Here is a 26,535-nt window from a genome sequence, read left to right as displayed (position 1 = left end):
AAATCTAAAATAAGTCATAAAAATAATTTTAAAGAGATATTTTTGTGAAAATATAATTATTTTTTATTAGGACAAAATCTTTTAAAATAAATATTTTAATTTTTAAATACTAACATTACTCTTTTAATTTGTAAAATCTAAGTTCAAAATAATTTCTATTTTTGAGTAAATTCACGTTATTTTTTAAGAGATTAAGGGTAGTGAATTTTATTTTTTAATAATACAAACGACTTAAATATAATATAATTTTTTTCATTATTATTTAATAGATATTTTAATTCCTATATTTGACAATTAGTCATAATTACTTTATTGATTAATATAAATTAGTCATTATTTAGGAAAAAAAGTTGTTAATAATATTTCGATTATAAATTTATATTACTTCCCACTAATAATAGTATCACACTAACAATTATAATACAAACCACTTAAATACAATTTAATTTTTTTCCTTCATCATTTAATAGATATTTTCATACTATAAATATATATTAATATTTATGGTTCCTCTATCTATTATAAGTTTATATTCATATTTGTATGTCTAGTTGAAATTATTATGAACATTAACAAAAATCATGTAAATTATTAAGAATATTAGACCGACCCTAATCGATGAATATTAGACGGACCGTGAATATTAGATCGACCATAAATCGTGAATATTAGATCAGCCCTAAATCATGAATAGATAAACCCTAAGTCGTAAATATTAGACAAACCCTACACCTCACCGATTTCAACTTTTAGTTATTTTTTAAATTTAACCACATATTTTAAAACTCTAGTTATTTTTTAATTTTAAAACACATCATTATATCGAGATCAGATAATCCTGATTGCATAAATGCGAAAAATCAATACTCTCTCCATTCTATAATGAATGATCTATTTGGAATAAAATAGTATCTCAAAATATATGACCATTTCAATTTACAAATTCCATTTTTTCAATTCTACCCTTTAATCATTACTATTTTCATCACTCTCAATATTGAATAATGAATACTTTAGTAAAAATAGCATTCTCTCTTTCATTATTATATTTTTCTTAATCTATGTGAGATTGTTAATTGAATACTCGTTGTGGGACGAAGAGTAAAAATAAAGAATCTTATTTATGCGTAAGACATTGTTTGGTTGTTCATATAGCATGGGGAACATTCTCTTTTAATTATTCAAATTCCACCGTGGAATCTTCCAAATTCATTGGAGAATAATAAAACCAACCATCATTACTCTATATTTTTTTCATTTACTTTAAAACATAGAAAAGGGACAATTCCATATATAGAGAGAGAAAGAGTGTGGTTAATGAAACATTAAAAAAAAACATAAAACAACATTGTTTCTATAACAACAATGTCACTCTTCTACCTTAAGTCAATTCCTAGTATGCTTTCAAAGGTTTGTTTTGCAGTGTTCTATTTATATACATAAATCATTTGTTTTCTAATTTATTTTTCCTTCTCTATCTAATGAATTCATATTTTCTTTCATTCTTTTTTTTGTTGTTGCAGTTTTTGTTCATTAACATGAATATTTTCTTCTACTTTACTCTGTTTCTGTGATGGATGGTTTGATTTGAAGGATTTTTTATATTACAAAACAAAATCTGGGTTTGTAAGTGAGTTTGTGATGGGAAGTAATAGTAGAAGAAAAGATGGTGAAGGAACTTCTGGAATCAAAAGGGTTGAAGAAGAAGATGATGATAATTATGAATATGAACAACATATGAATTTTATGCCTTCTCAAATTCTTCTTGACATGCAACAGGTTAGAAACAATTATTCTTTTTATTTTTCAATTTCTTTTTCTGAAGAAAAATTATTGATTTTTGTCTAAATTGAACCTTTAAGTTGAAGCTAGGAAAATAATAATTTAAGTTTTTTTTAATATAAAATCAGATTGATGCAAAAATAAAACCAGAATTGAATTTCGAATACATGATTTCAAGGTCCCTGGAATGATGAGACAAGTTGAATCGCCACAAAGATGGATGCACAACGGATATGTAGAAACAATGGTTCATGAAAGATTGAAAAGTGTGAGGATTGTATGGATTCATGGAGGTACCAATGTTGCTATTGCAGGTTCCTGGAACAACTGGGAAATAACGTAATTACATCAACTTTTCTGACAATTATCTGATTTTTTTGACATGTGTATGTGTCGTACAAGTGTCCAACACAGGTGTTAGATCTAACTACTCTTGTATGATACATCTGCTTTTTTTTAGGTGTCAGTGCTTCATAGTTTATATTTGAGACGGAAGATACAATATCATGATATTTTTTAACCATTTGTTCTTTCAGAGAGACCTTGCAGAATGTAGGTCAACACTTTGTGATTGTGAAAACACTTCCAATAAGAATCTATCATTACCGTTTCATCGTAGACGGTTATTGGACACACGCTCCAGAGTTTCCATACGATCTCGATGATTCGGGTTATATCTACAATATATTGGATTTGCAGGTAACTTTTAAATTTTTATATTGTATACTATTGTTTGATGTGATCTTGTCAGTGTTAGTGTTTGCATCCGTGTTTCACATGTATGAACTATAATACATATGCCAGTGTCTGATGTTGTCGTGTCAGAGTTCGTTTCGTATCGGTATCTGAAATGTAGGTTAACCACATATTCGGACCATATGCGGTAATAAAAAGACGGTCATGTACATGTAGTGTATGTTTAGAGGGTGAGACTAATTGTAACTTCTACTATTCCAGGATTATATCCCGATAAGAGTACAAAATTCTGAAGATCCATCATCGCCTCCGTCGAGTTACGATAACATATTCTTAAATGAAGATGATTTCAACAAACCTCCACCAGAATTACCACCACAACTACAAGTTACAATAACACAAGAAGCCGCGTCCACGAGCGATGCTGGTACGGTTTCGGTCCCTAGTTTAACACATGTGGATTTGAATCATCTATACATTCACAAATCTGATGATGAACAATTTGTGGCACTAAGATCAACTCATAGGTTTCAACAAAAATTTGTCACTACAGTAATGTACAAGTCCCTGCACAGAGAAAGATAATGCAACATTTTACTATCTCTATTGAACTTTCTTTGAGAACATTTTTTTATGGTCATTGATCTAATATGTAGAAAATTGATTGGAATAGGTGAATTATAAGAATTTATTTTCTTGTGATAAAGTTTAGAAATTGTTATTTATTTATTATGGAAGTTAGTATATTCATAGCACTAGTCCTCTTTGGAAATTGAATGTATGATGACATAATGTTTGGAAGGAGTTATTTATTCAAGTTTAACAAGTATTACTAGTTAAGTGTTTAAAGTAAAGTTGGTGAACATGAAGGGTGGACACAAGACATGACAAGAAAGTGTTTGGTGTGATTTCATCATCTAATGGCTACCTTAACCCAACCAAGACAATGATTTTTTTTTTGTTATCATCTTGTAAATCACGATGTTTCTGTATGTTTATGGGATTTACAAGAACCCTTTTGATGTTTCAGTTGAACATTTGTAAGTCCGTGACCATTGGATCATCCTCGTGTGATATGACTATGTTCGTGTCTTTGCTTGAAAAACTAATTTCGAGCAAGGAAGTTGCTTTTTCTTTTGGTGAAACGTTATCAATGTGCATTACTTGACGAACATATTTCTTCTGAGATGAATCTTCGATAAGTTTCAGCGCTGGATACAAAGTGTACTCATAAAAGTACATCAATGTAACCTAACTAGTGAAGACAACTAAAGTCACAGATGTATTATGAACTTCTTGTGTATGGATTGCTTGCTTTCTCCCTTCAATGTCGATTATATATATAAAACTAAATAACATAAAAATAATAAAAGTTACAAACAAAGTTTTGTTGGTGATTAGTAATTTGAAATTTGAAATTAAGAAAGAAATTATCATAGAAATTATGAAAACAAAAATTACAATAGCTTCGATTAAAAATTTCAAGGTCTTGTTTTGTCATGCAAAAACCTTGATTGATGACACATCTCAGCATGAAGAACAGATGGATGCATCATGCATGAAGATGAAATCTATACACCTCCCCAGAATTACCACCACAAATCCAAATGAAATAACACAAAAAATTCCACAAACAATACTCATGAAGTCACTACTTTTACACAGGTGGAACTGAATCATCTATATGAAATTGAATATTTATTTATAACATAATGTTTGTACATTACATATATGAAAGAAAAAAAAAAGTAAATAAATTATTTACTCAAGCTTGAGAAGTACTTGTGCTTAAATAAAATTGGTGGACAGAACATAATTTAAGGAAGTGTTTGGTTTGTTTGATCTTATCTAATAGGTACCTTAATCCAACCATTTGCAAAAGCAATGGCTAAGATTACAAAAGGAGTTGACATACCAAATATGATAATGTAAGGAAGTGGTGTCTTCATTGGATTCTCTCCTTCTCTCTCTCCTGCTGATTGCCAATATCTGCATCATCATCCATTACATTAAAAAAAACAAAAACAACCTTAACATGTGCTAATTTATTGTTGTTAATTAGTACTACATACTGTTCAGGTTCTTGTTCTTTGGTTATGAATTTCTTTTTTTCTGCTTTCTTTGTTTCTTCATCTCGACCACCTAAGTAACAAATTAAGCCATAGATTGGTTGCATGAATTAAGCTTAAACAATTAGAGTTTGAAGAATGTTGTTACCTAATTGAGCATGAACTTTGAGACTTGTTTTGGGAGAGAGAATGGTGTGAGAAAGTGAAGGTGATTTAGGAAGAAATGAAGTTTTGGAGGTAAGAGGAGAATAAAGAAGAATCACTTTGGTGATTGAAGCCATTTTTTGTGTTGAAGTGAATGGTTTGTTCTTGAGTGATACTATGAGCCATCATCATCTCTCTACTATCTATCACAAATATCCTATCTCTTTGGATTTTTTTATCAATGTCATTGATCACATGGAGTCCACGTGGTGAACAACATTTTATTTATTTAATCCACAAGAATGAAATTAAAATTAACCTAAATAAGTTTTAGTTTTCTAAATTTATTATTTTTTGAAAATAAAATTAATTTTCAACAATTTTAATTTTGAGAATTTTAAAATAAAAAATCATTGACAAAATTTAAATTTGAATTTATCAAATCATTACTAGCTGCACCAACATTACGTTTACATAATTCCAACAAATTTATTATATTATTTTAATAAAAGTTATAAAACACAAGATCTCAATTGCTTAATAAAAGTTATAAAACACAAGATCTCAATTGCATTGAGATTTAACAATTGAGATTTAACGATTTTCTGCATTTCACCTTTAAGAAATAGGGAGTTTGTTATCTCTTTGTAATATGTATAAAGAAGCCTTCAAATTCAGGTAATAAGTTTCAAACATAATTTGAAATGAATCTTTTTTTTCATATATTGACTTGAGTGTTGGAGTGATAATCTTGTAGGTCAAATCCCTCTCCATCGCGCCAGAAGCTCAAAACCACCGTCATTTCTGATTCTCACTCCATTTTTGGTTCCTGAACAGAATAGTGACGTCTTTTGTAGGAATCGACTTCTGATTCCTGCGTTCTCCACAAGTCCACGACCACTCTTGGGTTCACTAGCTCGTAACCTTATCAAGTCACTGAACCAAAAGCCTCTGAAATCGAACATGAAGATTCATCACATTCGGTCTGATCAAGCATTTCTTGAAATATGTTTTCCTAAAATTCTAAGATCTCTAACTCATACCCTTTCAAGTAATGGTTGGATCTAAAACTCTGCCACTCTGCGAGAAGTTGCTACTGTTGTTGCGGCCACATCTCAAGTAGCTGTTAATCAATCACTTCCACCTCTTCGCCGAAACATTGTGAATACTAGATAAGAAGTTTTATTATATCCAGATCTAATCCAGATTTCTAAAATAGCTAGATCTATTCAAGCTCCTCTGATAGCTCCTCAAATTCCACCTCCAGTCTCAAAACCTGAAGTCTTACCTAGCTTCCAGTTACTACGAGCTAACCTTGGACTACAAGGCGATAACGAGATGTTGAACAACATGTATAACATCATTTGGCAGAATAACTCATAAGGTATAGAAGAAAGGTAAGTTCGCCTTGAAGAAAACCTCCACAACACGCCTCTGCGAGGCAACACTATTTAAAAGGTCATACCCCAAAGAGCTCACACTTCCTGTCTAGAGTAGGACATAACAAAAAAAGATGAAACTTCTTAGCCTAGGCATCATTAGAAGAGAAAGAATCATAAAATTCCTCCCCAAAGTGTCAAGGGAGACCGAGGCAGTCATGCTCCTCCCCCAGATCAGGAAGAAAATCGACCTTTGAAGGTCCATCATAAGCATCCTCTATGCACCAGGATTTTTTAAATAAAGATACCAAAATCCATGGAGAAGTCTCCCATGCTAGGTGAGTGTGATGGAAAAGTAGATCCATATGAGCACATACAACTCATCAATAATCGATTGAACTATTTAAGCGATGAAAAACATCTAAATGTAAGTTATTTGCATTAACGCTGGTCGGCCCAGCCAGACTGTGGTTCAATGGTCTGCTGGAAAGGAGCATTGAATTGCATACTAATTTCTATGAATGGGTCTCCACGTAGTTTACTTCCCATGAGAGACAATTGGTGACTATAGTTTCCTTAAGCGGGATTATTCAAGGGAAGAAAGAGAGCTTGCGGTGTTATATTGATGTTTCACACAAGTTACTACTAAGGTGGAGGGAGCTGAATAAGGCATGAAGTGTTGGATCTTTGAGAATGACCTTATGCGCAATCACCCCCTTTAAGCTGAAGATCGGAAGGAAGAAGATGAGAATCATCCAAGAGATGCTGAGCATAGCTCAGTCATACATGATCTTAAAGGAAAAGTTAAACACGCACTTCAATAACCCCACCTTCACTGACACGAACTTCAGTCACCTGACAGGGAAGAAATCCTACTGGAGGTGAGATGACTCTGACTGAGGATTTCAAGATCAGTGCGATAAGTACACACCCATGAACGTCTTTCGAGAGAGATTTATCAAGATTGTCCAAACACGTAAATCAAGAAGTGCAAGATCCAACCCCTTTACCCTGTTAGAGAGACATATCAGACTAATAAGTCAAAATACTTCCGCTTTCATAAAAGTCACGACATAACACCGACGACTACATCCAGCTGAAGGATTCCATTGAATCACTAATAAAGAGGGGTTATCTGTCTAAGCACCTAAAAAGGGGGAAAATATATCAAGAAGAGTCGCATAAGGGAAAATCTCCCTCAAAGACTGCAGATTTCAGGACCAGCAAAGGAAACTGCCCATATATCACTGCCATCACTGTGTTCCCCGGGAAAACCTCCCATCCAAAGGGACCATGAAATGAGAGATATTTAATATGCTAGCCGTCCACAAAAAGGATGGAAGGACATCGATGAAGATTCTTGATCAACCTATGTTGGGATTCTGAAACTCGGAGAAGGTGGGCGACATCCCTAACAAAATTTCCCTCTGCTAATCCTAACCATTCTCGGGAAGTACGACATCTCCTAATTATTAATTGATGGCAGAAGCTTCTACGACATAATATACTTAGAGCTGTTTGAAAAGATGGACCTCGAAAGAGGGAGTTTATGGAATTCAATGGGACAACCACACATCTGTGGGGATATATGAATCTGACAATATCAATGGGCGATGGGAAGGATGTTCGGGAAGTCAATTCATAATTCCTTGTTATTCCCGACAGGAGCATCTACAATTGCATTCTAGGCCGACCTTTTTGTTCCAAGCTGGAAGTGATAGCCTCTCACCACCTCAAACTCAAATACCATAACCAGTAGGGAGAATTGGACATCATGAACGCTGGTCTCCAAGGAGCAAAAAGAATCTAGCAAGCTCTCCAATGTTAGACAATATGCTTCGATCTAGAGGGCGGGTGAATAGATCACAAGTTAAATATTTTAATAAAAAACTGTTTTGAAAATTTTATGGCGAGCGGAAGTAACCCGGATCGAATCATCTAACTGAACCGCTATAAAAAAACTTAGATATGCGTATATTGACTCAAAGTGATGACAATGACAACAAATTAATCCCAACACATTTAATACAATCAATTGAGTGCAACTCTACAAGTAGAAACTAATTCCAATGATAAAATACACAAAAATATAAAAGAGACAAATTATCGAACACCATGTGTGCAATCGATTTCGTTTAGAATTATGTATAATTTTATTGATCTTCAAATCCAATCACAATCTAAAGGATTGTGATCACCTTAACAAAAACTATTTCAAAAGGTTTATCAAAAATTTATCCAAACGTATTGGTCGCACAATCGATGAATTTAACAAGTTGTAAGTAAAAAATAAAAGATAATATATATATATATATATATATATATATATATATATATATATATATATATATACATATATATATATATATATATACATATATATATATATATATATATATATATATATATATATATATATATATATATATATATATATATATATATATATGTATATATATAGAGAGAGAGAGAGAGAGTACACAAGGATTTATTTAGGAAGTTCCCCAATCGACTTCGTTATGGGTACGTCTGCCCTTAATTCGAACTCAAATTGAGATAATGAAATTAATCTTACTTTGCAAAAGTAGTATACAAAAGAAATGTAGCAATCTAACCCTACAAACCCTAAGTTTGATGTTGATTCTGACACTTTCTCTTCCCTTGATCAAGTAACCCCAAAATCCCAATTTGATTCACCGTCTCCACTACTCCTTTGCAAGAACCTCCAGTTCTTCAAAGCCTTCACTCGATCGAATCCAAATTGTGAATTGTTGTAACCCAAGATTTACCAATATGATCCATCGTCCCACGCTACTCCTTTGTAAGAACCTTCTGTTCTTCAAAGCCTTCACTCGATTGGATCCAAATTGCGTAACCTTATCCAAAACCTTAAAATCCCTAATTGATCTTAAAGGAAAACCCCAACTCGGTTTTCTTATTTGAAACCCTCAGAGATATCAACCCAATTTACGATTCAATCAATCTAAATTAGACGTTATCAACCGATTCTATATGGCACCCAAACAAAGAATGATTATGTGTAGTTTATCTGTGTGTATGAATAGAATGAGATTGAAGATGATGAGAACACTTTGAAATCTTGATTTCATGTAGGTTTACTCAAGAAACTTGCTAGAAATGATGCATGTATGAAGTATTTATATGCATTCATGTTTGGAGACAAAAGGAATGCAAGAGATTTGAAAAAATCATGAATTTTTCTGAAAACATGTTGCATGTGTCGACCTATGTAAGTCATGTGTCGATCTGTATAGGTTATGTGTCAAACTATATAGGTCATGAGTCAACACATGCAGGCACCACATCAAACAGAGGCTACAGGCTTTAAAAATGAGTTACATTAGTCGACCTGAAAATCGGATGTGTCGACACATAGGAAAAAAAATTCGACGTGTCGACCTAAAACATTTATGTGTCGATACATAGATTATTTTTCCCATAAAAAGTTGTTTTTGATGCATGAAACCTTTTTCCAACTTATTTCAAAATGTTTTTATGCTTCCTAATGCTAATATGCAGATTGAGACTTAAAGGATACCTTCCAATATACATAAACGCTAGAGTATCCTAGTCTTGACATCATTTAAAATACATTTATCGAAAAGTTGCACTCACATCCAGCAAGACCAAAGACAAGGTGTAATCATGGAGATCAATGTGGCATCCCTAACCAACCAACTCCGAGACATGAACATCCTCCGACCAATATGTAGCTGAACCATAAGGAAGAAAATTGGGAGAATAAGCGGCGGATAGCCCACCGAGTTATGTTTTCTTTCTTGTTCTGTACTAAATATTATTCTTGTATAATCTCCCTCCTCATATACAGGAGTTGTCTTCACTTATTAATGAAATATTCCGATTTCTGAAATGTTTATTTCTTTCTGGCTATGCATATTAATATTAAATTTGAGGTACAACCAACGAGATCGAGACCCAACATAAATAAATCAGGATGTTATCAGAGGCGTCTTGCACGTCCGGCTAAAGAAATTAGTCCTCCACTGGAAGGCAGGATGTTGTGGGAGACTAATTTCACTTCCGGCTAAAGATATTAATCCCCCACCGAAAGTCAGTAGTACTATCATAGACGCTTTACACATCCATCTAAAGCAATAAATCCCCCATCGAAAGTCAGATGTGCTACCTGAGACGCTTTGTACGTCCAATAAGGGGTGTTGTTGGAGACGCTTTGCACATCCAACTAAATCAATTAATCCCCCATCAAAAGTCAAGGGTGTTGTTGGAGATGCTTTGCATGTCTAACTACATCTATAAAATGCCCACAAGCAGTAAATGCCCACTCCCTCTGGCATCTAGCCACTTCCGAGACCGCGGTGGGTTAGCAACACATCTATCCTAGATCGCGTTTTCACCTAGGGGAAGGGGAATCAATCCTTGTCAGTGAACGACCTTATTGACGTCCAATAGACTTCGATGGAATACCTCATAAGTTCGCACAAAGGTCCAGAGCTTTGCATTCCGAACCGCACAGATACACCTCATGCAAGTAAAAATATGTCTCATTCATATATATATATATATATATATATATATATATATATATATATATATATATATATATATATATATATATATATATATATATATATATATATTCATTACAACAATATTATATTTACAATACACAAAAATTAAGTGTGTCGACATGGCTTGTCCACCAAAGAGACGATCTCTTCATCATTAAGCATATGATCTGGTCTAACCTATTCCCTCGAGATAGGCAGAGGACGGTAGAAATTAAGTGTGTTGACATGGCTTGTCCATCAAAGAGACGATCTCTTCATCATTAAGCATATGATCTGGTCTAACCTACTCCCTCGAGATAGGCAGAGGACGGTGGAAATGCTCCACTTGGTACAAAACATTCTCAAAATATTGCGACACTGCCCCAACATTGGAGGCCACATAATCAACCACATTCTTAGTTAGAGAGGTGTTATCAAGGCGCATAGACTTCAATCCCCTATGAGCAGTAGCCAGAGCTTGGTTCTTCCTCACTACGATCCTCACCAGATGAGTCACTTGACAGACCATAGAACCAGGGAGACTAAGGGGGCCAGAGCATCCTTTATCTCAGTAAGGGAACTAGAAGTTGTATGTATTTCCTACATGTACTTCTCTCGTTGCAGCCTCTGACTGTGAATATTCTCTTCTAGCAGTTGTTTCTCAACATGTTTCTAATCGAACCACAGAGCTTTAGAGCGACCAGCTCCACTAAGGGCCAAATCGGATGAGGCATGACATGTATACCTAGAAAAAGTCGCCAATTATTTCTCTAGGACATGCCCAGATAGATTAGCGAGATACATGCAATCCTCTTTTAAAGGAGGCATTTGGCAGTCCCTAGAGGAACATGAGCCCAACCCCATAAGCAACAGACGGAATGGAAGACCGGGTGCACTCTACAACCTCAAAATAATATTCAATGGAGTATCACTTCCTATCAACTATAGTCCACTCTTTATAAGCCGAATATGTACTTCATCCTTCATCCAATTTGCACACAATCATTGTGAAAACAAATATGTCATGAACTTGCAAATTAAAGACAAATAAGCATATAAATTTTGGAACTTACAAAAAATAACTTTTGTTTCTTCCTGGGAACATGCCTCAATTAGCAATTTAACGTTAATGAGGCGCTGTAAATGTTTCTGGTTGGGTTCGCCAGTTGGTGTAACTCCTCTTAAACAACATGCACCTGGCAGTTTACAAAGTTAATCGACCTTACAAATATTCTTCAGTAAGGTCCTCCTCTTTATAGACATACACCCTATTTCCCATCAGAAAATGAATCTTTGTCCAATACTTGGGGAATAACTCAACACAATGTCCTCCACTTCGTCCCCAACAATGAAAATCATAGCGTTAGCTTTCAGGAAAATACGGGTGACCAGGAAGAATCAGTCTTCAAAAGGCTATAATTCAGGGAGTGTCCCAAAGCTATAGACAGTCGGCTCCATAGAAATTAACCCTCCACTCCGTGCCCGAGTCACAGAGACACGACGAAATTTGAAGAGGTGAAAATAAATGGTCACAAAAGGCTTCCCTTTCAAGTATTCACACCAACATTTATATACCTTCACATACACCTAGCTTGTTAGATAGTTGTGAATGAGTCATTACTAGATGCTTCAAGACTTCTATTTCAAAGACAATGAAGGGAATGCGAAGATCCAGAACTAAGAAGGGGCACTCATAAAAAGGAATGGCGAAATCGTCATACTTGTTGCATATCCTTTCATCCCCAGTTAGAGTCAAGACACCCCAATCCGATGATTGACCTACATCAAAAAAGGCTCCATCAAGACTACCATTTCTGGAAAAAACAGAAACGATTGAAGAGTAGACAAAATCAACCCAAAAAGATGGAACCTTCTTATGGAATTTGTGATCACTCTTATGTAATTTTTTTACCTATAATACACTAACTTTTCATATTCAGGAAATGAAAATGTTGAAAAAGGGAGATAACCACTAAAACTTTGAAAATGACTCAAAGAAAAACAACGTTGACTCTTCAAGAACTATGCTTTAGCATGCAAAAGGGAGTAGACTCTATCTAACATATCAAATCACTTACGCACAACACTCGAGCATTTCGGTTCACGACAATCACAATGATGACACTTCCAAAAATACATTTGAAGTATGAAACATTAAAGACGCGAATCTCTAAGGAACTGAAATGTTTCCCTTTTTCTCTTTCGAACATAAAGACAAGAGTGATCGACAACCGAGACTAAAGCAGCAAACCCTTGCCTTGCTATGAAGAGACTGTTGGTGTAAGCCCTAGAGACCAATACTTTTGTTACTTGTATCGAATTATTTATTAATAATAAAAGGCTTTTTCTTTATTACGCTTGTTTAATAAAGTCCCTAGAATAGCTAGTCTGTTTAATGTATCAAGTATGACTTAATCATGAGATCACATTAAACATAAGGACACTATTCTTAAAGTATCCGTAGTCGAGCTTTATTGTGAAGTGGGATGACATTAAAGCATTAAGACTATTATGTTTGTAGACTGATGATCACATCTCATGGATCATGGATAAAGAGTTATCAAGTCTTAAACATAGGTATGAATATTAAGAGTAATATTTATACCGGATTGACCCGTTATGAGAATACTATATAGAAAGTTATGCAAAGTGTCATAAGTTATTCTCATGGTGATAATGGTGTATACCACTCTTCGACCTGAAACCACTATGGATCCTAGATGTGGAGTCGAGTGCTTTATTGCTGATCCAACGTTGTCCGTAACTGGATAACCATAAAGACAGTTGATGGGTACTCCACGAAGCATGCTGAGGGACATGAGTGACCTAGATGGAATTTGCCCATCCTGCATAACATGATAAATGTCTATGGGCCCAATATTGAACTGGACAAGGATGACACGGTCTATGCCTTGTGTTCAATATAGACATAAGGGAAAAAGGGTAATTATACACATAAGTATTATCACAGAAGGTTTTGTCAGATCACATGACATTTTCGTGTCTTGGGTAGCAGTGATGTGTTGCTAGATACCGCTCACTGTTTATTATGTTAAATGCGTGATTTAATATAATTGCCAACGTCACGAAAACCTACAGGGTCACACACAAAGGACGGATTGATGAGAGATAGAGTAACTAAGGAATACCGTAAGGTACGGTGCCCTTAAGTGAATTATAGAACATCGTAAGGTACGGTGTACTTGAGTAGAATACGAAATATGGTAAGGTACCATGGGCTTAAGTGATTTTGGGCATATTATAAGATATGGGCCAAAATACACTTAAGTGGGCTTTTAGCTTGAAGCCCACACAAGTGGTTCTATAAATAGAACCCTTGTGCAGAAGCATTTATTGCGGTTGCATTATTTTCGTTTTCTCTCTCTCTCTCTCTCACACACACACACACACACACACACACTCAAAGCCTTCATTCGTACCAGCTAGCACTGAGATTGAAGGAATCCGTTCGTGTAGACTGAGTAGAGACGTTGTCATAGTTCAACGTTCGTGATCGCTTCGTGGATCTGCATCAAAGGTTTTGATCGTCACAAGAGATCTGCACCAAAGGTTTCAATCGTCACAAGAGGTAAATATTCTATCACTGATCATGACCATTCGTAAGGATCTTTAAAGGAGAAAATTTTAATTTCCGCTGCGTTTTGGACCGCAATTCTCCTTAAGTGGTATCAGAGCCACTTACGAAACCATGAATCGGATAGCTGTTTAATTTCTGTATTAATATGATTAAAAGACAGAAAGAATCAATTAATTAAACGAGTAATTGAATTTGGCATCATGAGTGTTCGAGTTGGATGATTGATGTTGACTATGCTTCGGAACCGACATTAGTATGGTGAAGCAGCGATACATCGATCGTCCATAGGTTACGCAATTGAGACCGATCAACTTATATATGATATAAGTAATCCTAATGCAAAGTACGGTATATGTGATATACTATTTCTGTTTCGTTCATTCAAACACTAAATGGTTGTTTTCCTTTGAGCGATCAATGGTCATTTGCTTCAGAATCCGACATTAGTATGGTGAAGCAATGACCTGTTGATCAATCATACTGAATCAACAATCGAGGTGTGTTTGACGGTCTGAAATTAGCGCATTAGGGTTGGTCACGGCGCAAGGGTTGTGTCGTCAAAGAGTTGTGAATTTAGGGCTTGTTGGAACACGTCTGCTGACTGTTTCAAAGTGATGGTTTTTGACCGCGTGACGATCGCCATGGACTTGTGACGATCGTAACAAGCTGGGTGTGACGGTCGTCATGGACGTGTGACGAGCGTAACAAGTTGGACGTGACAGTCGTCACATGCCTTGTGACGGTCGTCACACTCACAGATCCAAAATTCTAGGCATTTCTGTTTCTGGCCACGTGACGGTCGTAACATGCCTGTGACGGTCGTAACAAGCTTGTGACGGTCGTAACATGCTTGTGACGGTCGTCACCCTCACATAGTCAGAATTTTGGGGTTTCTGTTTTGTGACTACGCGTAGTGTGATCGGTCGCCGAAATTTAATTTGGTTTTAATTAATTAAAGGAATTAAAAATTAATAATAATAATAATGTGTTTGTTATTATTGCCTTGTGGTGATCAGTTATGGCCTTAGTTGTCCTTTATTTTGTTTTGGGTTTTAAATACGACCTGCGTGTCGTGCCTCTCCTTTTTAATCTCTTAATGTAACTTCTTTTCTCATTTTCAATCCCTCGTATGTAAAACGAGTTTCTTCTGTAATGTAATGTTATGAAGAAAGAGAGGAATTCAATATCAAAGGAGGACAACCCTGAAGATCTTGCTTGGAGAAGCTTAGAGAAGAATTCAATATGAAAGGAGGACAACCTTGAAGATCTTGTTTGGAGAAGCTTAGATCGTTATTAGGTTAACTTAGATTCTCTCATTGGCTTGGGAGAACAATTGCGCTAGGGGCCATAACTGTTTCATTATGTATGTTGATGCATGTGTATGTATGTTGATGCATGTGAATATATGTTGATGCGTGTGAGAGACGATTTATATGATAAATAAGCCGGTGAGATCAGAACAATTGCAATTCCCTCAAACTAAAATATTAAGTTTATGCTTTCCAAGTCTTAGCACTCATCAAGACTAGTATCGGATAATGTAGGTTTCGCCTACGCGAGGTGCATGTTCTATATCAGTAAGGTGCGATGGGATAATTGTAATATCCAACTGCTAAGACAATGGGTCATACTTAACTAAACAAATTATGATAATATTATATATGTTTGCTTTCCAAGTTTTAGCACTCATCAAGACTGGTATCGAATAATGTAGGTTTTGCCTACGCGAGGTGCATGTTTTGTATTAGTTAAGGTGTGATGGGATAATTGTAATATCCAAATGCTAAGACAATGGGTCAAACTTAATTATAATAATATCATATATGTTTAGAAGCAAGAGTTGGGAATGATCCATATGATGGATTGGAATAAGGAGTTATTCACCCAACTGAAATTTTCGAGAGTTGTATGAGATACAATTGGAAGGAGTTCCTACCTAAATAACCTAGTTTTGTGTAATCCGCCTACGCGGACTTAGAACGAAGTGAAATATGGATCTCGACCCACTAGAAAATCTTCCAACAGGATTTTCCGAATCAAATGATGAGGGTCATTTGTTTTGAATAAAATAGTGGGAGCATATTTGATTAAAGGCCTAATTAAATATGTCAATGATACTTATATTTTCTTAATCCTTATGTAGATAACCATGACAGCAAACACCTCTAACAACATCTTGCGATCAATCCTTGACAAGGAAAAATTGTCTGGGACAAATTTCCTGGATTGGCACCGAAACCTGAGGATTGTCCTCAAACATGATAAAAAGCTGTATGTCTTGGAGACACCTGTTCCTGAAGAGGAACCTCCTAGTTCTGCACCTAAGGCAGAAAGAGATGCTTATAAGAAGCATGTCGATGATGCCAATGAAACTGCTTGTCTCATGCTGGCTACCATGAACTCAGAATTGCAAAAGCAACATGAGAACATGTCAGCGTTCGATATGATCGAACACTTGAAGATGCTCTATCAAGAGCAAGCAAGGCATGAGAGGTTTGAAGTTTCAAAAGCCATTTTTCAAAGAAAGTTAGCTGAGGGAGCCCCTGTAGGCCCCCATGGCTCAAGATGATTGGGTATGTGGAAAACCTTGAAAGGTTGGGTTTTCCCCTCGGAAAGGAACTTGCGACTGATTTGATCTTGCAATCGTTGCCAGATAGATTTAGTCAATTTGTCCTAAATTTCAATATGAATGATATGGATAAATCTCTTCCTGAACTGCTAGGCATGTTGAGAACAGCTGAGCAGAATCTGAAGACAAAAGGGAAGTCCATTATGATGATCGGAAATGGAAAGAGACAGAACAAAAGGCCCACCAAGCAGGGTGATAAAGGGAAAGGCAAGGAAGTTGCCAAACCCAGACCCACTATTGCTGCTTTGAAGCCTAGAGGAGGCATAGCAAAGGCAGGCACCTGCTTCCATTGCGGTAAGACCGGACACTGGAAGAGAAACTGCCCAAAGTACCTGGAAGATACGAAGAATGGAGTAGAGACTTCAACTTCAGGTATTTTTGTTATTGAAATAAATTTATCTACTTCTGCATCATGGGTATTAGATACTGGATGTGGTTCTTACATTTGTACAAATGTGCAGGGGCTAAAAAGAAGTAGAGATTTGGCAAAAGGTGAAGTGGACCTACGAGTTGGCAATGGAGCAAAGGTTGCTGCTTTAGCCGTAGGAACTTATGTATTAACTTTACCTAGTGGTTTAACAATTCAATTAGAGAACTGTTATTATGTGTAACACCCTTCTAAAAAACCCCAAAAGTTTAATTAAAATAACAACATATATCAATCAGAGTAAATATGCAATTAAGGGTGTCACACAATTACTTCACACCATTCACCATGATAACTTTCATGCTCTTTTATTAATTCAAAACATAAAGCATTTGCACAATACGCAGCGGATAGAGATTAAATCAATCATGCAAAACATGTAGCATATTACATGTAAACTGGTTCACAACCAACAATAAAACATTTAAAACATCCCATCCCGATGTTACATCTACCAGAGCATGACCCACTAAGGAACTACACTAGACTTCAAGCACTAGCTCCTACTCAATCTCTGCTCGTTACCTGAAAAATAGTTGTAAGGGTGAGTTCCTCAATCGATATAATAAGCATTATAAAATATCATGCAATGTTAAGTAATTTAACACATTTCATCACCCTAATCATAACACACATTCAGTAACGGCACATCAACTCAAACATCATACTCAACACCAACATAAAGCACACGTATAATCTCAATTCATACTCAACACCAACACAAAACACACGTATAATATTGGAATACATCCATTCATATTATACGCCATACATACATTATGCAATGAGACTCCATGAATGCGGTACCGACTATTCATGAACATATAGTTCAACTTCACCGACCAAATCCAGGTACGGCTACCAAGCTCACTAGTCCCACTCATTTGAGACCTAGTGACTCACATCACTAATTCCTCACCATGGGAATTAGCTACTGTTGAGACAGTTTTTAAGTGTCGGGTTTTGTTATCGTATCCACAGAGATTGTAAGATATCACTGCCGTTCAATGGTTGAATTAATCTTAACTTAATGTAACACTAGGGTTTTGGTTTTAATCAAGTTATCTTGCATATAAAGTAATTAATTGCGGTAAAAGTTACTTTTTGATTAATATGAGAAATATTGTCAGAGTTAGGTTTCAATGATTACATTTGCTTTGCATGTTTTTGCACGGTCAACAATATTATAAACTCCTTTAGATGATAAATAATTTCACAAAGTCCTCTCAATGCGTTTCTCTCGAACACCCATTGTGAGTTTTGTCATTTTGATCCATTGTTTCTCTCGAACACAATCTATCAAAAAGACAACGTTTTGGTTCAACCTTATGGTGAACAAAATCATTCGTTACTATCTCTAGCTAACAAACAAGTTTGGATGAAAACCTAGGTCAAGAATCGGTAAACATCTCTCGATCAAATACCAACACAAAGAGTTTTAAATAGAAACAAAGTTTTCATCATATATTTACCGTTAAAGAGTTTACAAATGAGGATCCTTACATTTACACACAAAGCTTGGAAATCACCTACATCTAACCTTGACAAATGGAGACTTAGCTACTCATTTTCATGGTAGCTTGGTCGGCAAGTAAGAAAAGAGGGTTGATCAACATCCAAGTCGAATGATCGAAGTTGGATGGGAATCCACCTTCTTTTTGTGGAAGATGGTTGCTAGATGAAGAGAAAAGAAATTAGGGCATCAAAAATCCCTCCAAACAATGCTGTAAAATATCTAAGAGAAAGTACAAAAAATGGAAAAGTTGGTAAAAAGTGGTATGGTCTCAAAAAGTGGCACCTGCTACTTATAGACAAGTGCAGAACTGTCACGTTCGCTAGGCGAGCAGAATGGCTCGCCTAGCGAAGGCCAAAAATGGGCACAAAATGCCCCTGCGCCCAGAGAAAACTGGGCCTGTGGAACTGTCATGTTCGCCTAGCGAACAGACCTTCGCCTAGCGAAGAACTCGCTTCAACCTTCGCCCCAGCGAGGTTGAGAGGTTTTGCTACTGGAATGCTCGCTGGGGACTCGCTAGAGCCTCGCCTAGCGAGCTAGTGCTGGCTGCTCTTTTCACCAAAACAGACTGACTTCGCTGCCACTTCGCCTTCAGTTCGCCTAGCGAATTAATTAACCAATTTACTGGAGCCTTTCGCCAGGAGCTCGCCTAGCGAAGGTTTTGCTTCGCCACATCCTCGCCTAGCGAGCTGGCAGATGAAATGCTCCTTTGCTTTGGTTCCTTTGCCAATTCTCTTGTGTCTTTATTATCAATTAATTCATGTCTTTCCTGCACAATAACAAACACATCAAAGGCACCAAGCTTGTTTATCAATGTACGCATTCCATGTAAAATGAATGTGGTTTTGACCACATTAGCAAGGAATAAGAGTGAGAGATGCCCACATATGATAGCTCAAAGAAGCACTTTTGGGCATCTAACAACTCTCCCCAACTAGATTCTTGCTTGTCCTCAAGCAAAGTATGCCTCTTTGAAGAACAAGAGGATTTGCTTTTAAGAAAACGGTTTCTCCGAAGTTGGATAAACGGCTTAAACACAAGCGAAATCCGCAAATACACGTTTCCAACGGTTTTGAATAAAATAATACATAAGAACTAAAACTTAAATAGCAATGCAAAATATTTATCTATCTACAACAATGCTATTCTGAATGAATCATCCTATCTCTCCTCTTCGAATAAGGAATGAAGATTTTGCGTGTTTGCAACCGCGGGACTAATCTCACTCACTAACAAATAATGAAGATATCAAATAGATTCATACAATGTCTAATCAATTAAAAATGGTACTGTGGATGCAAAAAGATCACTAAGGGCTTTTCGGTTGAAGCTTGGTCAGGTTAACAAACAAGGGTCATTTCTAAGGCCATTGAAACGAAAGTGCCGATGCAAAAGAGACATTCACAGTATTATTCACACTACTCGACTTTGTTTCCTTTGTTTCTTATTTGTAACCTTCACAACACATTTTCCACAACTCCACTTTTATTTTTCACTATTTTTCTTCCAAGCAAGCATTCATTTTCTATTTTTGTTCTTTTCTTTCACATCAAATATACAAAACAGATGTTTATTTCTATATTTTCTATACATATATTTTTCTATGCTTGCTCGGTTTTTCTTTTCTTTTTCAAGAGTTGTGGTGCTTACCAATTCTTTTTCGTTCTCCCCAACTTATTTCTTCCACACCCTAAGTGAATGCTCTTACCTTTTTACGGCAAAAGAACAATAATCAATATTTTCCGGGTTGTAAAAAAAAGATTTTTGAGATCTCGCTTTATTTCAAGCCGAGATTCAACTGTTTAGGCTCAAAGGGGTTAACAAATACTCTCTCTGCTCACAGGTAAGTTGTTTTTGGATGTAGTTGTGCTCGAAAGAAAACAAGTGCCTTGATCATTTCTAATTGCTTCCACAATCTCACAATAATAACAGACAAATAGTGAATCAAATGAATCAACAAAACTTATTAGAATCCAGCATTTAAGTGAACAATGGAGGTTTCCTCACAATATATGGTTCTCAGTTCTAGATGAAACATTCATTCAATTATGTTGCAAAAAGACAATATTCTATTTACCAAAAAGAGTAAAGTTCCTAATGCATTCTAAAATTCTAGCCGACGGTAACCATGTACCTTAGCTTCATTCACTTGTTATTCTTATCATTGCCATCCAAGCTCGGATGCACCTTCATTGGGTACTTCTTGAGGAGCAACCAATCTAGAAGGGTTTGCCACTCATTCAACCAAAAATTTATTAAACACACAAAATTAAAAACAAACATAAATATCATTAACTGAAAAGTAAAATTTTGTTCGTGGGGGACAAAACACCCCAATAGTACAACCCATGGTTAAAATACAACATTCAAAAGTACAAATAAAAATGCCATAATAAAAAAAACTGAAATACAAAAACAAAAACTTAACCCACAAAGGGCTCAAGACTCCTCCTCACTACCGGCCTCAGAACCGGTCGCCTCATCATCATCCTCATCATCATCATCAGCTCCCACCCCCTCAGAATAGACTGGCACGTCCACGGGCCAATTTGCATTAGTCAGAAACTGCTCCCGTGTCATCAAAGCATGTGCACCACTACCCTGCAGCTGCAAACGCTGCATCGAGTCGTGCATGTCAATCATAGCCCTCTGCGATGCTGCCATCCACTCGAAATTGAATTCACACGCAGCCCGCAGGTATGGATCGACCCTGGGAGTAGAAGCACTAGGACCATCAGAAACCCTAGTGCTACCTGAGGCTGCACTGCTGCCGGTGGCCTTAGCTCTGCAGTATTTTGCCACATACCGGTCATCAATAGGAGCCGGGATCCTAACCTGACCCCGAGACGGAAGTCGCACTCGTGCCTTAATGCACAGACTCATAATCAAACAAGGGAATGCAAGGGGGCAATTCACCCGAGCCCCCGACTTCAGTCCGCTCTCTATTACCGTCTTCAACTCATTGGCAATGATCCTCGCCACATCAATCTCAACATTGGCGAGGATGGAATGTACTAAATGTGCCACTGGGATCGGCACAGTAGATGTGTGGGATTTGGGTTGTATGTTGGTCAAAACCAGAAGTAGAATCAGCTGAGCCATGGGAGTCATGTCCTCCCGATGATATCTCATAGGAACCCCAGATGGGTTCGGCTCAACTGACTTCCCTGGTAAAAGCAGGGCGGCCGTAATTGCTGGGACATCCTTGTGCAGCCGGAGGTCAATATGGTACTGGTCTCTTTGGTCAGCACCCAGCTGAAGCGGCTCCCCGAGGATTTGGTTGATCGTATCCCTGTCAAAAGGAACTGGCCGACCGGCCACTCTAGAGACCCAAGTGAAGGGCTCATCATCATCTGGCAATGCGTTAGCGTAGAACTCCCGCACTGTAGCGATGTCATAGTGTTCCAAGGGATTTATCAACCTATCTCATTTCTTTGTATCGATCAACCCGGCAAAACTCCGATACGTGCCCTGTGGGTTAATCAGAAAACGCTTCTCAGGCAAAATTTTTCGCTTCTCCAAAGCGATGTACCGTGCCGCTTGCTTTGCACCGACAAACTTGTCGGTATCGAATTGGATCGGCACGGTTCGTGAAGTAGTTGCCGCACCCTTTCTTTTCTTGCCAGCACTAGATCTTGACTCCATTCTGCAAAACAAGAGATAAAGCAACAAACACGAGACAAACAGATTAGAACCAAAATAGTTTTTTATAAGGGACTGGTTTGCTCGCTGCTGCTTCGCCTAGCGAAGTGGCAGCGAATGCTCGCCCCAGGTTCGCCTAGCGAGTGCTAGCGAACCTTACGGGTTTTGGGGTTTTCTGCATTTTCAAAATTGTTTCCCCCAAAACCCGTACATACAAGGTTTCCACAGCAAAACCCAATGATTTCTCAAGATTATGAATTGTTCTATGCTATTGGGGATACCTAATTTCATGGAAAACCTATGTAAGAGTAAATCCCCAATTTAAAAACCTAAATGCACAACATTGCAAACTCCCGAAATTGCATGCAACCTCAAGGTTCCTATCACACCTATCCTATTTACCATTCAAATTTGGAAATAAATAATGCAACAAAAGAAACATGCAATATGGCAAACCTTGAGGTAAACGGATTTGGAAAGGAGAAGTGGGAAGTGTTTGCAATTGACCGACACACAAATGTTGTTGATATGGATGCACAGCAGAGAATTTGAGAAGGCAAATCGCACTCTTCAGCAGAGCAGTTTAGAAGAATTTTTAGGGTAAGGGCAAAACTGCCCTGCTGAACTGTTTAAATAGAACAGTACTGGTGCGCTCGCTACTGCCTCGCCTAGCGAGCAGCCAGCGAGCGCGCTCGCTGCAGCCTCGCCTAGCGAGCTGCAAGCGAGCATGACAGCAAGTGCTTTTGCAAATGCAGCACTTGCATGTCATCCAGCCTGAAAAAGCACACAATACTCATACAACATCAAACATAAAACAGGAAATACTTACAATGTTGGGGTGCCTCCCAACTAGCGCTTGTTTAACGTCGGCTAAGCTCGACGGTGCGATGCTCACAGAGGAGCATCGAGCGGCTGAGCACAACTCTCGCGATCCACATGACCGCCGAGATACACTTTCAATCGTTGGCCGTTCACGGTCCAACTGTCTTTCTCGTCCATGTCTTCAATGATAATGGCCCCGTATTCTTTTACTTCTTTCACCCGAAATGGCCCGGACCATTTTGATTTCAACTTCCCGGGAAACAACTTCAACCGGGAGTTGAACAATAAGACCAATTGTCCGGGCACAAATTCTTTGGTTCGGATCTTCTTGTCATGATATTTCTTTGCTTTTTCCTTGTACAACCAACTTGAGTGGTATGCGGCATTGCGCATCTCCTCCAACTCAAGTAGTTGTACTTTCCTTTTGTTACCGGCCAACTCATGTTCAAAATTTAGAAATTTTAGGGCCCACAAGGCCTTGTGCTCCAATTCAACCGGCAAATGGCAAGTTTTACCAAATACCAATTGAAACGGAGTTAGGCCAATTGGAGCTTTAAAGGCCGTACGGTAGGCCCATAATGCTTCGTCCAATTTTTGGGACCACTCTTTTTTAGAATTAGACACGGTTTTTTCTAGGATTCTCTTAATCTCTCGATTAGAGACCTCCGCTTGCCCGTTAGCCTGAGGGTGGTACGGAGTTGTCACCCTATGCGACACACCATAATGTTTTAGAATTGTTTCCAAAGGTGCATTGCAAAAGTGTGACCCTCCGTCACTTATCAACACTCGGGGTGTTCCAAAACGGGAAAAGATGTTTTTCTTTAAAAATTTTATCACCGTTTTGGCATCCGCCCGAGGTGAGGCAATCGCCTCAACCCACTTAGAGACATAATCAACAGCTACAAGCATGTACTCATTCCCGTAAGAGGGTGGGAAAGGTCCAACAAAATCTATGCCCCAACAATCGAACACTTCCACTTCTTGGATATTTTGGAGAGGCATCTCATCTCTCTTACCTATCCCACCACTTCTTTGGCAACTGTCACAACTTTGCGCATGGGTATGTGCGTCTTTAAAAATAGTTGGCCAATAAAATCTCGATTGAAGAATTTTAGTGGCCGTTCTAACCCCATTATAATGACCGCCATAAGGCGAGTTGTGACAATGCCAAAGGATGCTCTGGGCTTCATCACCAGTTACGCATCTCCTTAACAGGTTATCGCTACCCAACTTAAACAAGTATGGGTCATCCCAAACATAATACTTCGCATCCGAAAGGAACTTCCTCTTTTGGTTCGAAGTTAGATCGGCCGGCACACAACCACTAGCCTTGTGGTTTGCAAAGTCTGCAAACCACGGCCTAACTTGAACCTTAAACAATTTTTCATCAGGAAATTCTTCCCGGATTTCCTTTTCAGATGCGGTAACCTCGACATTCACCAAGCGGGATAAATGATCCGCTACCAAGTTTTCCGACCCCTTCTTGTCTTTAATTTCGACATCGAATTCTTGTAACAAGAGGATCCAACGGATGAGCCTTTGCTTCGAATCCGGCTTGGTCAGCAGATATTTAATCGCCGCGTGGTCGGTGTACACCACGACTTTAGACCCTATAAGATAGGACCTAAACTTTTCTAGCGCATACACTATTGCGAGTAGTTCTTTTTCCGTTGTGGCATAATTTATTTGAGCCTCGTTAAGAACCTTACTCGCATAATGTATAGCATGAAAAGTTTTGTCCTTTCTTTGGCCAAGTACCGCTCCAACGGCATAGTCACTCGCGTCACACATTAGTTCAAAATTTTCATTCCAATCGGGAGCGACTATTATTGGAGCGGTAACCAATTTTTCTTTTAAAACCTCGAAAGCTTGCAAACAATCGTCGGTGAAGAGAAATACCTGATCTTTGGCGAGTAAATTGCTCAAAGGTTTAGCCACCTTTGAGAAGTCCTTGATGAAGCGCCGGTAGAACCCCGCGTGCCCCAAAAAACTACGGATGCCCTTCACATTGACCGGAGGGGGTAATTTTTCAATTACATCAACCTTAGCTCTATCCACTTCAAGCCCCCTTTTAGAGACTTTGTGGCCTAGCACAATCCCCTCGGTCACCATAAAGTGACACTTTTCCCAATTTAGCACCAAATTAGTCTTCACACACCTTTCCAACACCGTCTTCAAATTTGCCAAGCATAGACTAAACGTCCCACCAAACACCGAGAAGTCATCCATGAAGACTTCCATTGTTTTCTCTATTAGATCGGCAAAAATAGCTTGGACACATCGTTGGAATGTCGCCGGCGCATTGCAAAGCCCAAAAGGCATTTTTCTGTATGCGAACACTCCAAACGGACACGTGAAAGCCGTCTTCTCATGATCAACTGGGTCAACCGCAATTTGGTTGTACCCGGAGTAGCCGTCTAAAAAACAGTAGTATTGTTGGCCCGATAGTCTTTCAAGCATTTGATCCATAAATGGGAGTGGAAAATGGTCCTTACGAGTCGCGGTATTCAACCGTCTATAATCTATACACATTCTCCATCCCGTGGCAACTTTAGTCGGGATCAATTCGTCTTTGTCATTACGGATTACGGTCATTCCACCCTTCTTCGGAACCACGTGCACGGGACTAACCCACGGACTATCCGAGATCGGGTAAATCATTCCCGCATCCAAAAGCTTCACCACCTCCTTTCTTACAACCTCTTTCATTGTAGGATTTAAGCGGCGTTGTGGTTGAGCCACCGGCTTGAAATCCTCCTCCATCAAAATCTTGTGCATACAATAGGATGGACTAATTCCTTTAAGATCGGAAAGAGTCCAACCCATAGCTTCTTGATTGGTCTTTAGCACAAATATGAGACGGGCTTCTTCTTCAATTGTCAAAAGGTTGCTTATGATAACCGGCTTGCCCTCGGTATCATCAAGGAATACATATTTCAAAGTCGAAGGTAACTCTTTTAATTCAATTGACGCTTTCTCGTCAATTACCTCCTTCTTCAAATTTTCTTCCTCTACTTCCCACGGTTGTAGGTCTTCCAAGCTATCAAGTTCCTTCAAGCATTCCTCAAGAGCTAGCTCCTCTTCAACAGTGAAAACCTCCAATGAGTCGTCGAGAGCTAACTCCATAGGAGATATCTCGTGAATATGCTTTGAAACTTCCATAATAGCGTCTTCGATCACATCGATTCGAAAGCTATCATGTCTATCTTTGGAATGCTTCATCGCCTCGAATAGATCAAAGGTGACCTCCTCATTTTGAACACGCACCTTCATTAAACCGTCAT

General features: G+C 37.8%; 2 protein-coding genes across 3 annotated transcripts; one reads left to right on the top strand and one right to left on the bottom strand.

Moving 5' to 3' along the window:
- The first annotated feature begins 1,251 nt into the window (after positions 1–1,251).
- On the top strand, positions 1,252–3,806 carry LOC127117474 (SNF1-related protein kinase regulatory subunit beta-2). 2 transcript variants are annotated; one of them, XM_051047500.1, is made up of 6 exons: positions 1,252–1,410; positions 1,524–1,779; positions 1,961–2,121; positions 2,319–2,481; positions 2,740–2,905; positions 3,509–3,806. In XM_051047500.1, exons 2-6 carry the CDS (start codon positions 1,642–1,644, stop codon positions 3,520–3,522), a joined length of 642 nt encoding a protein of 213 aa, XP_050903457.1. In that variant the 5' UTR covers positions 1,252–1,410; positions 1,524–1,641; the 3' UTR covers positions 3,523–3,806. The 2 variants fall into 2 exon arrangements, with proteins under 2 accessions (XP_050903457.1, XP_050903456.1); XM_051047499.1 differs by lacking the exon at positions 3,509–3,806 and having other exon boundaries at positions 2,740–3,313.
- A 353-nt stretch (positions 3,807–4,159) lies between these two features.
- LOC127117475 (uncharacterized) lies at positions 4,160–4,899 on the bottom strand. The gene is made up of 3 exons (XM_051047501.1): positions 4,696–4,899; positions 4,551–4,620; positions 4,160–4,467 (listed from the first exon to the last, which is right to left on the bottom strand). The coding sequence occupies exons 1-3, from the start codon at positions 4,826–4,828 to the stop codon at positions 4,323–4,325; spliced, it is 348 nt and encodes a 115-aa protein (XP_050903458.1). The 5' UTR covers positions 4,829–4,899; the 3' UTR covers positions 4,160–4,322.
- Between the last annotated feature and the right edge of the window lie 21,636 nt (positions 4,900–26,535).

Source organism: Lathyrus oleraceus, chromosome 2 (genome assembly GCF_024323335.1).
Source record: "Lathyrus oleraceus cultivar Zhongwan6 chromosome 2, CAAS_Psat_ZW6_1.0, whole genome shotgun sequence".
NCBI classification, from domain to species: domain Eukaryota; kingdom Viridiplantae; phylum Streptophyta; class Magnoliopsida; order Fabales; family Fabaceae; genus Lathyrus; species Lathyrus oleraceus.
This window is presented reverse-complemented; position numbering and strand designations above follow the sequence as displayed.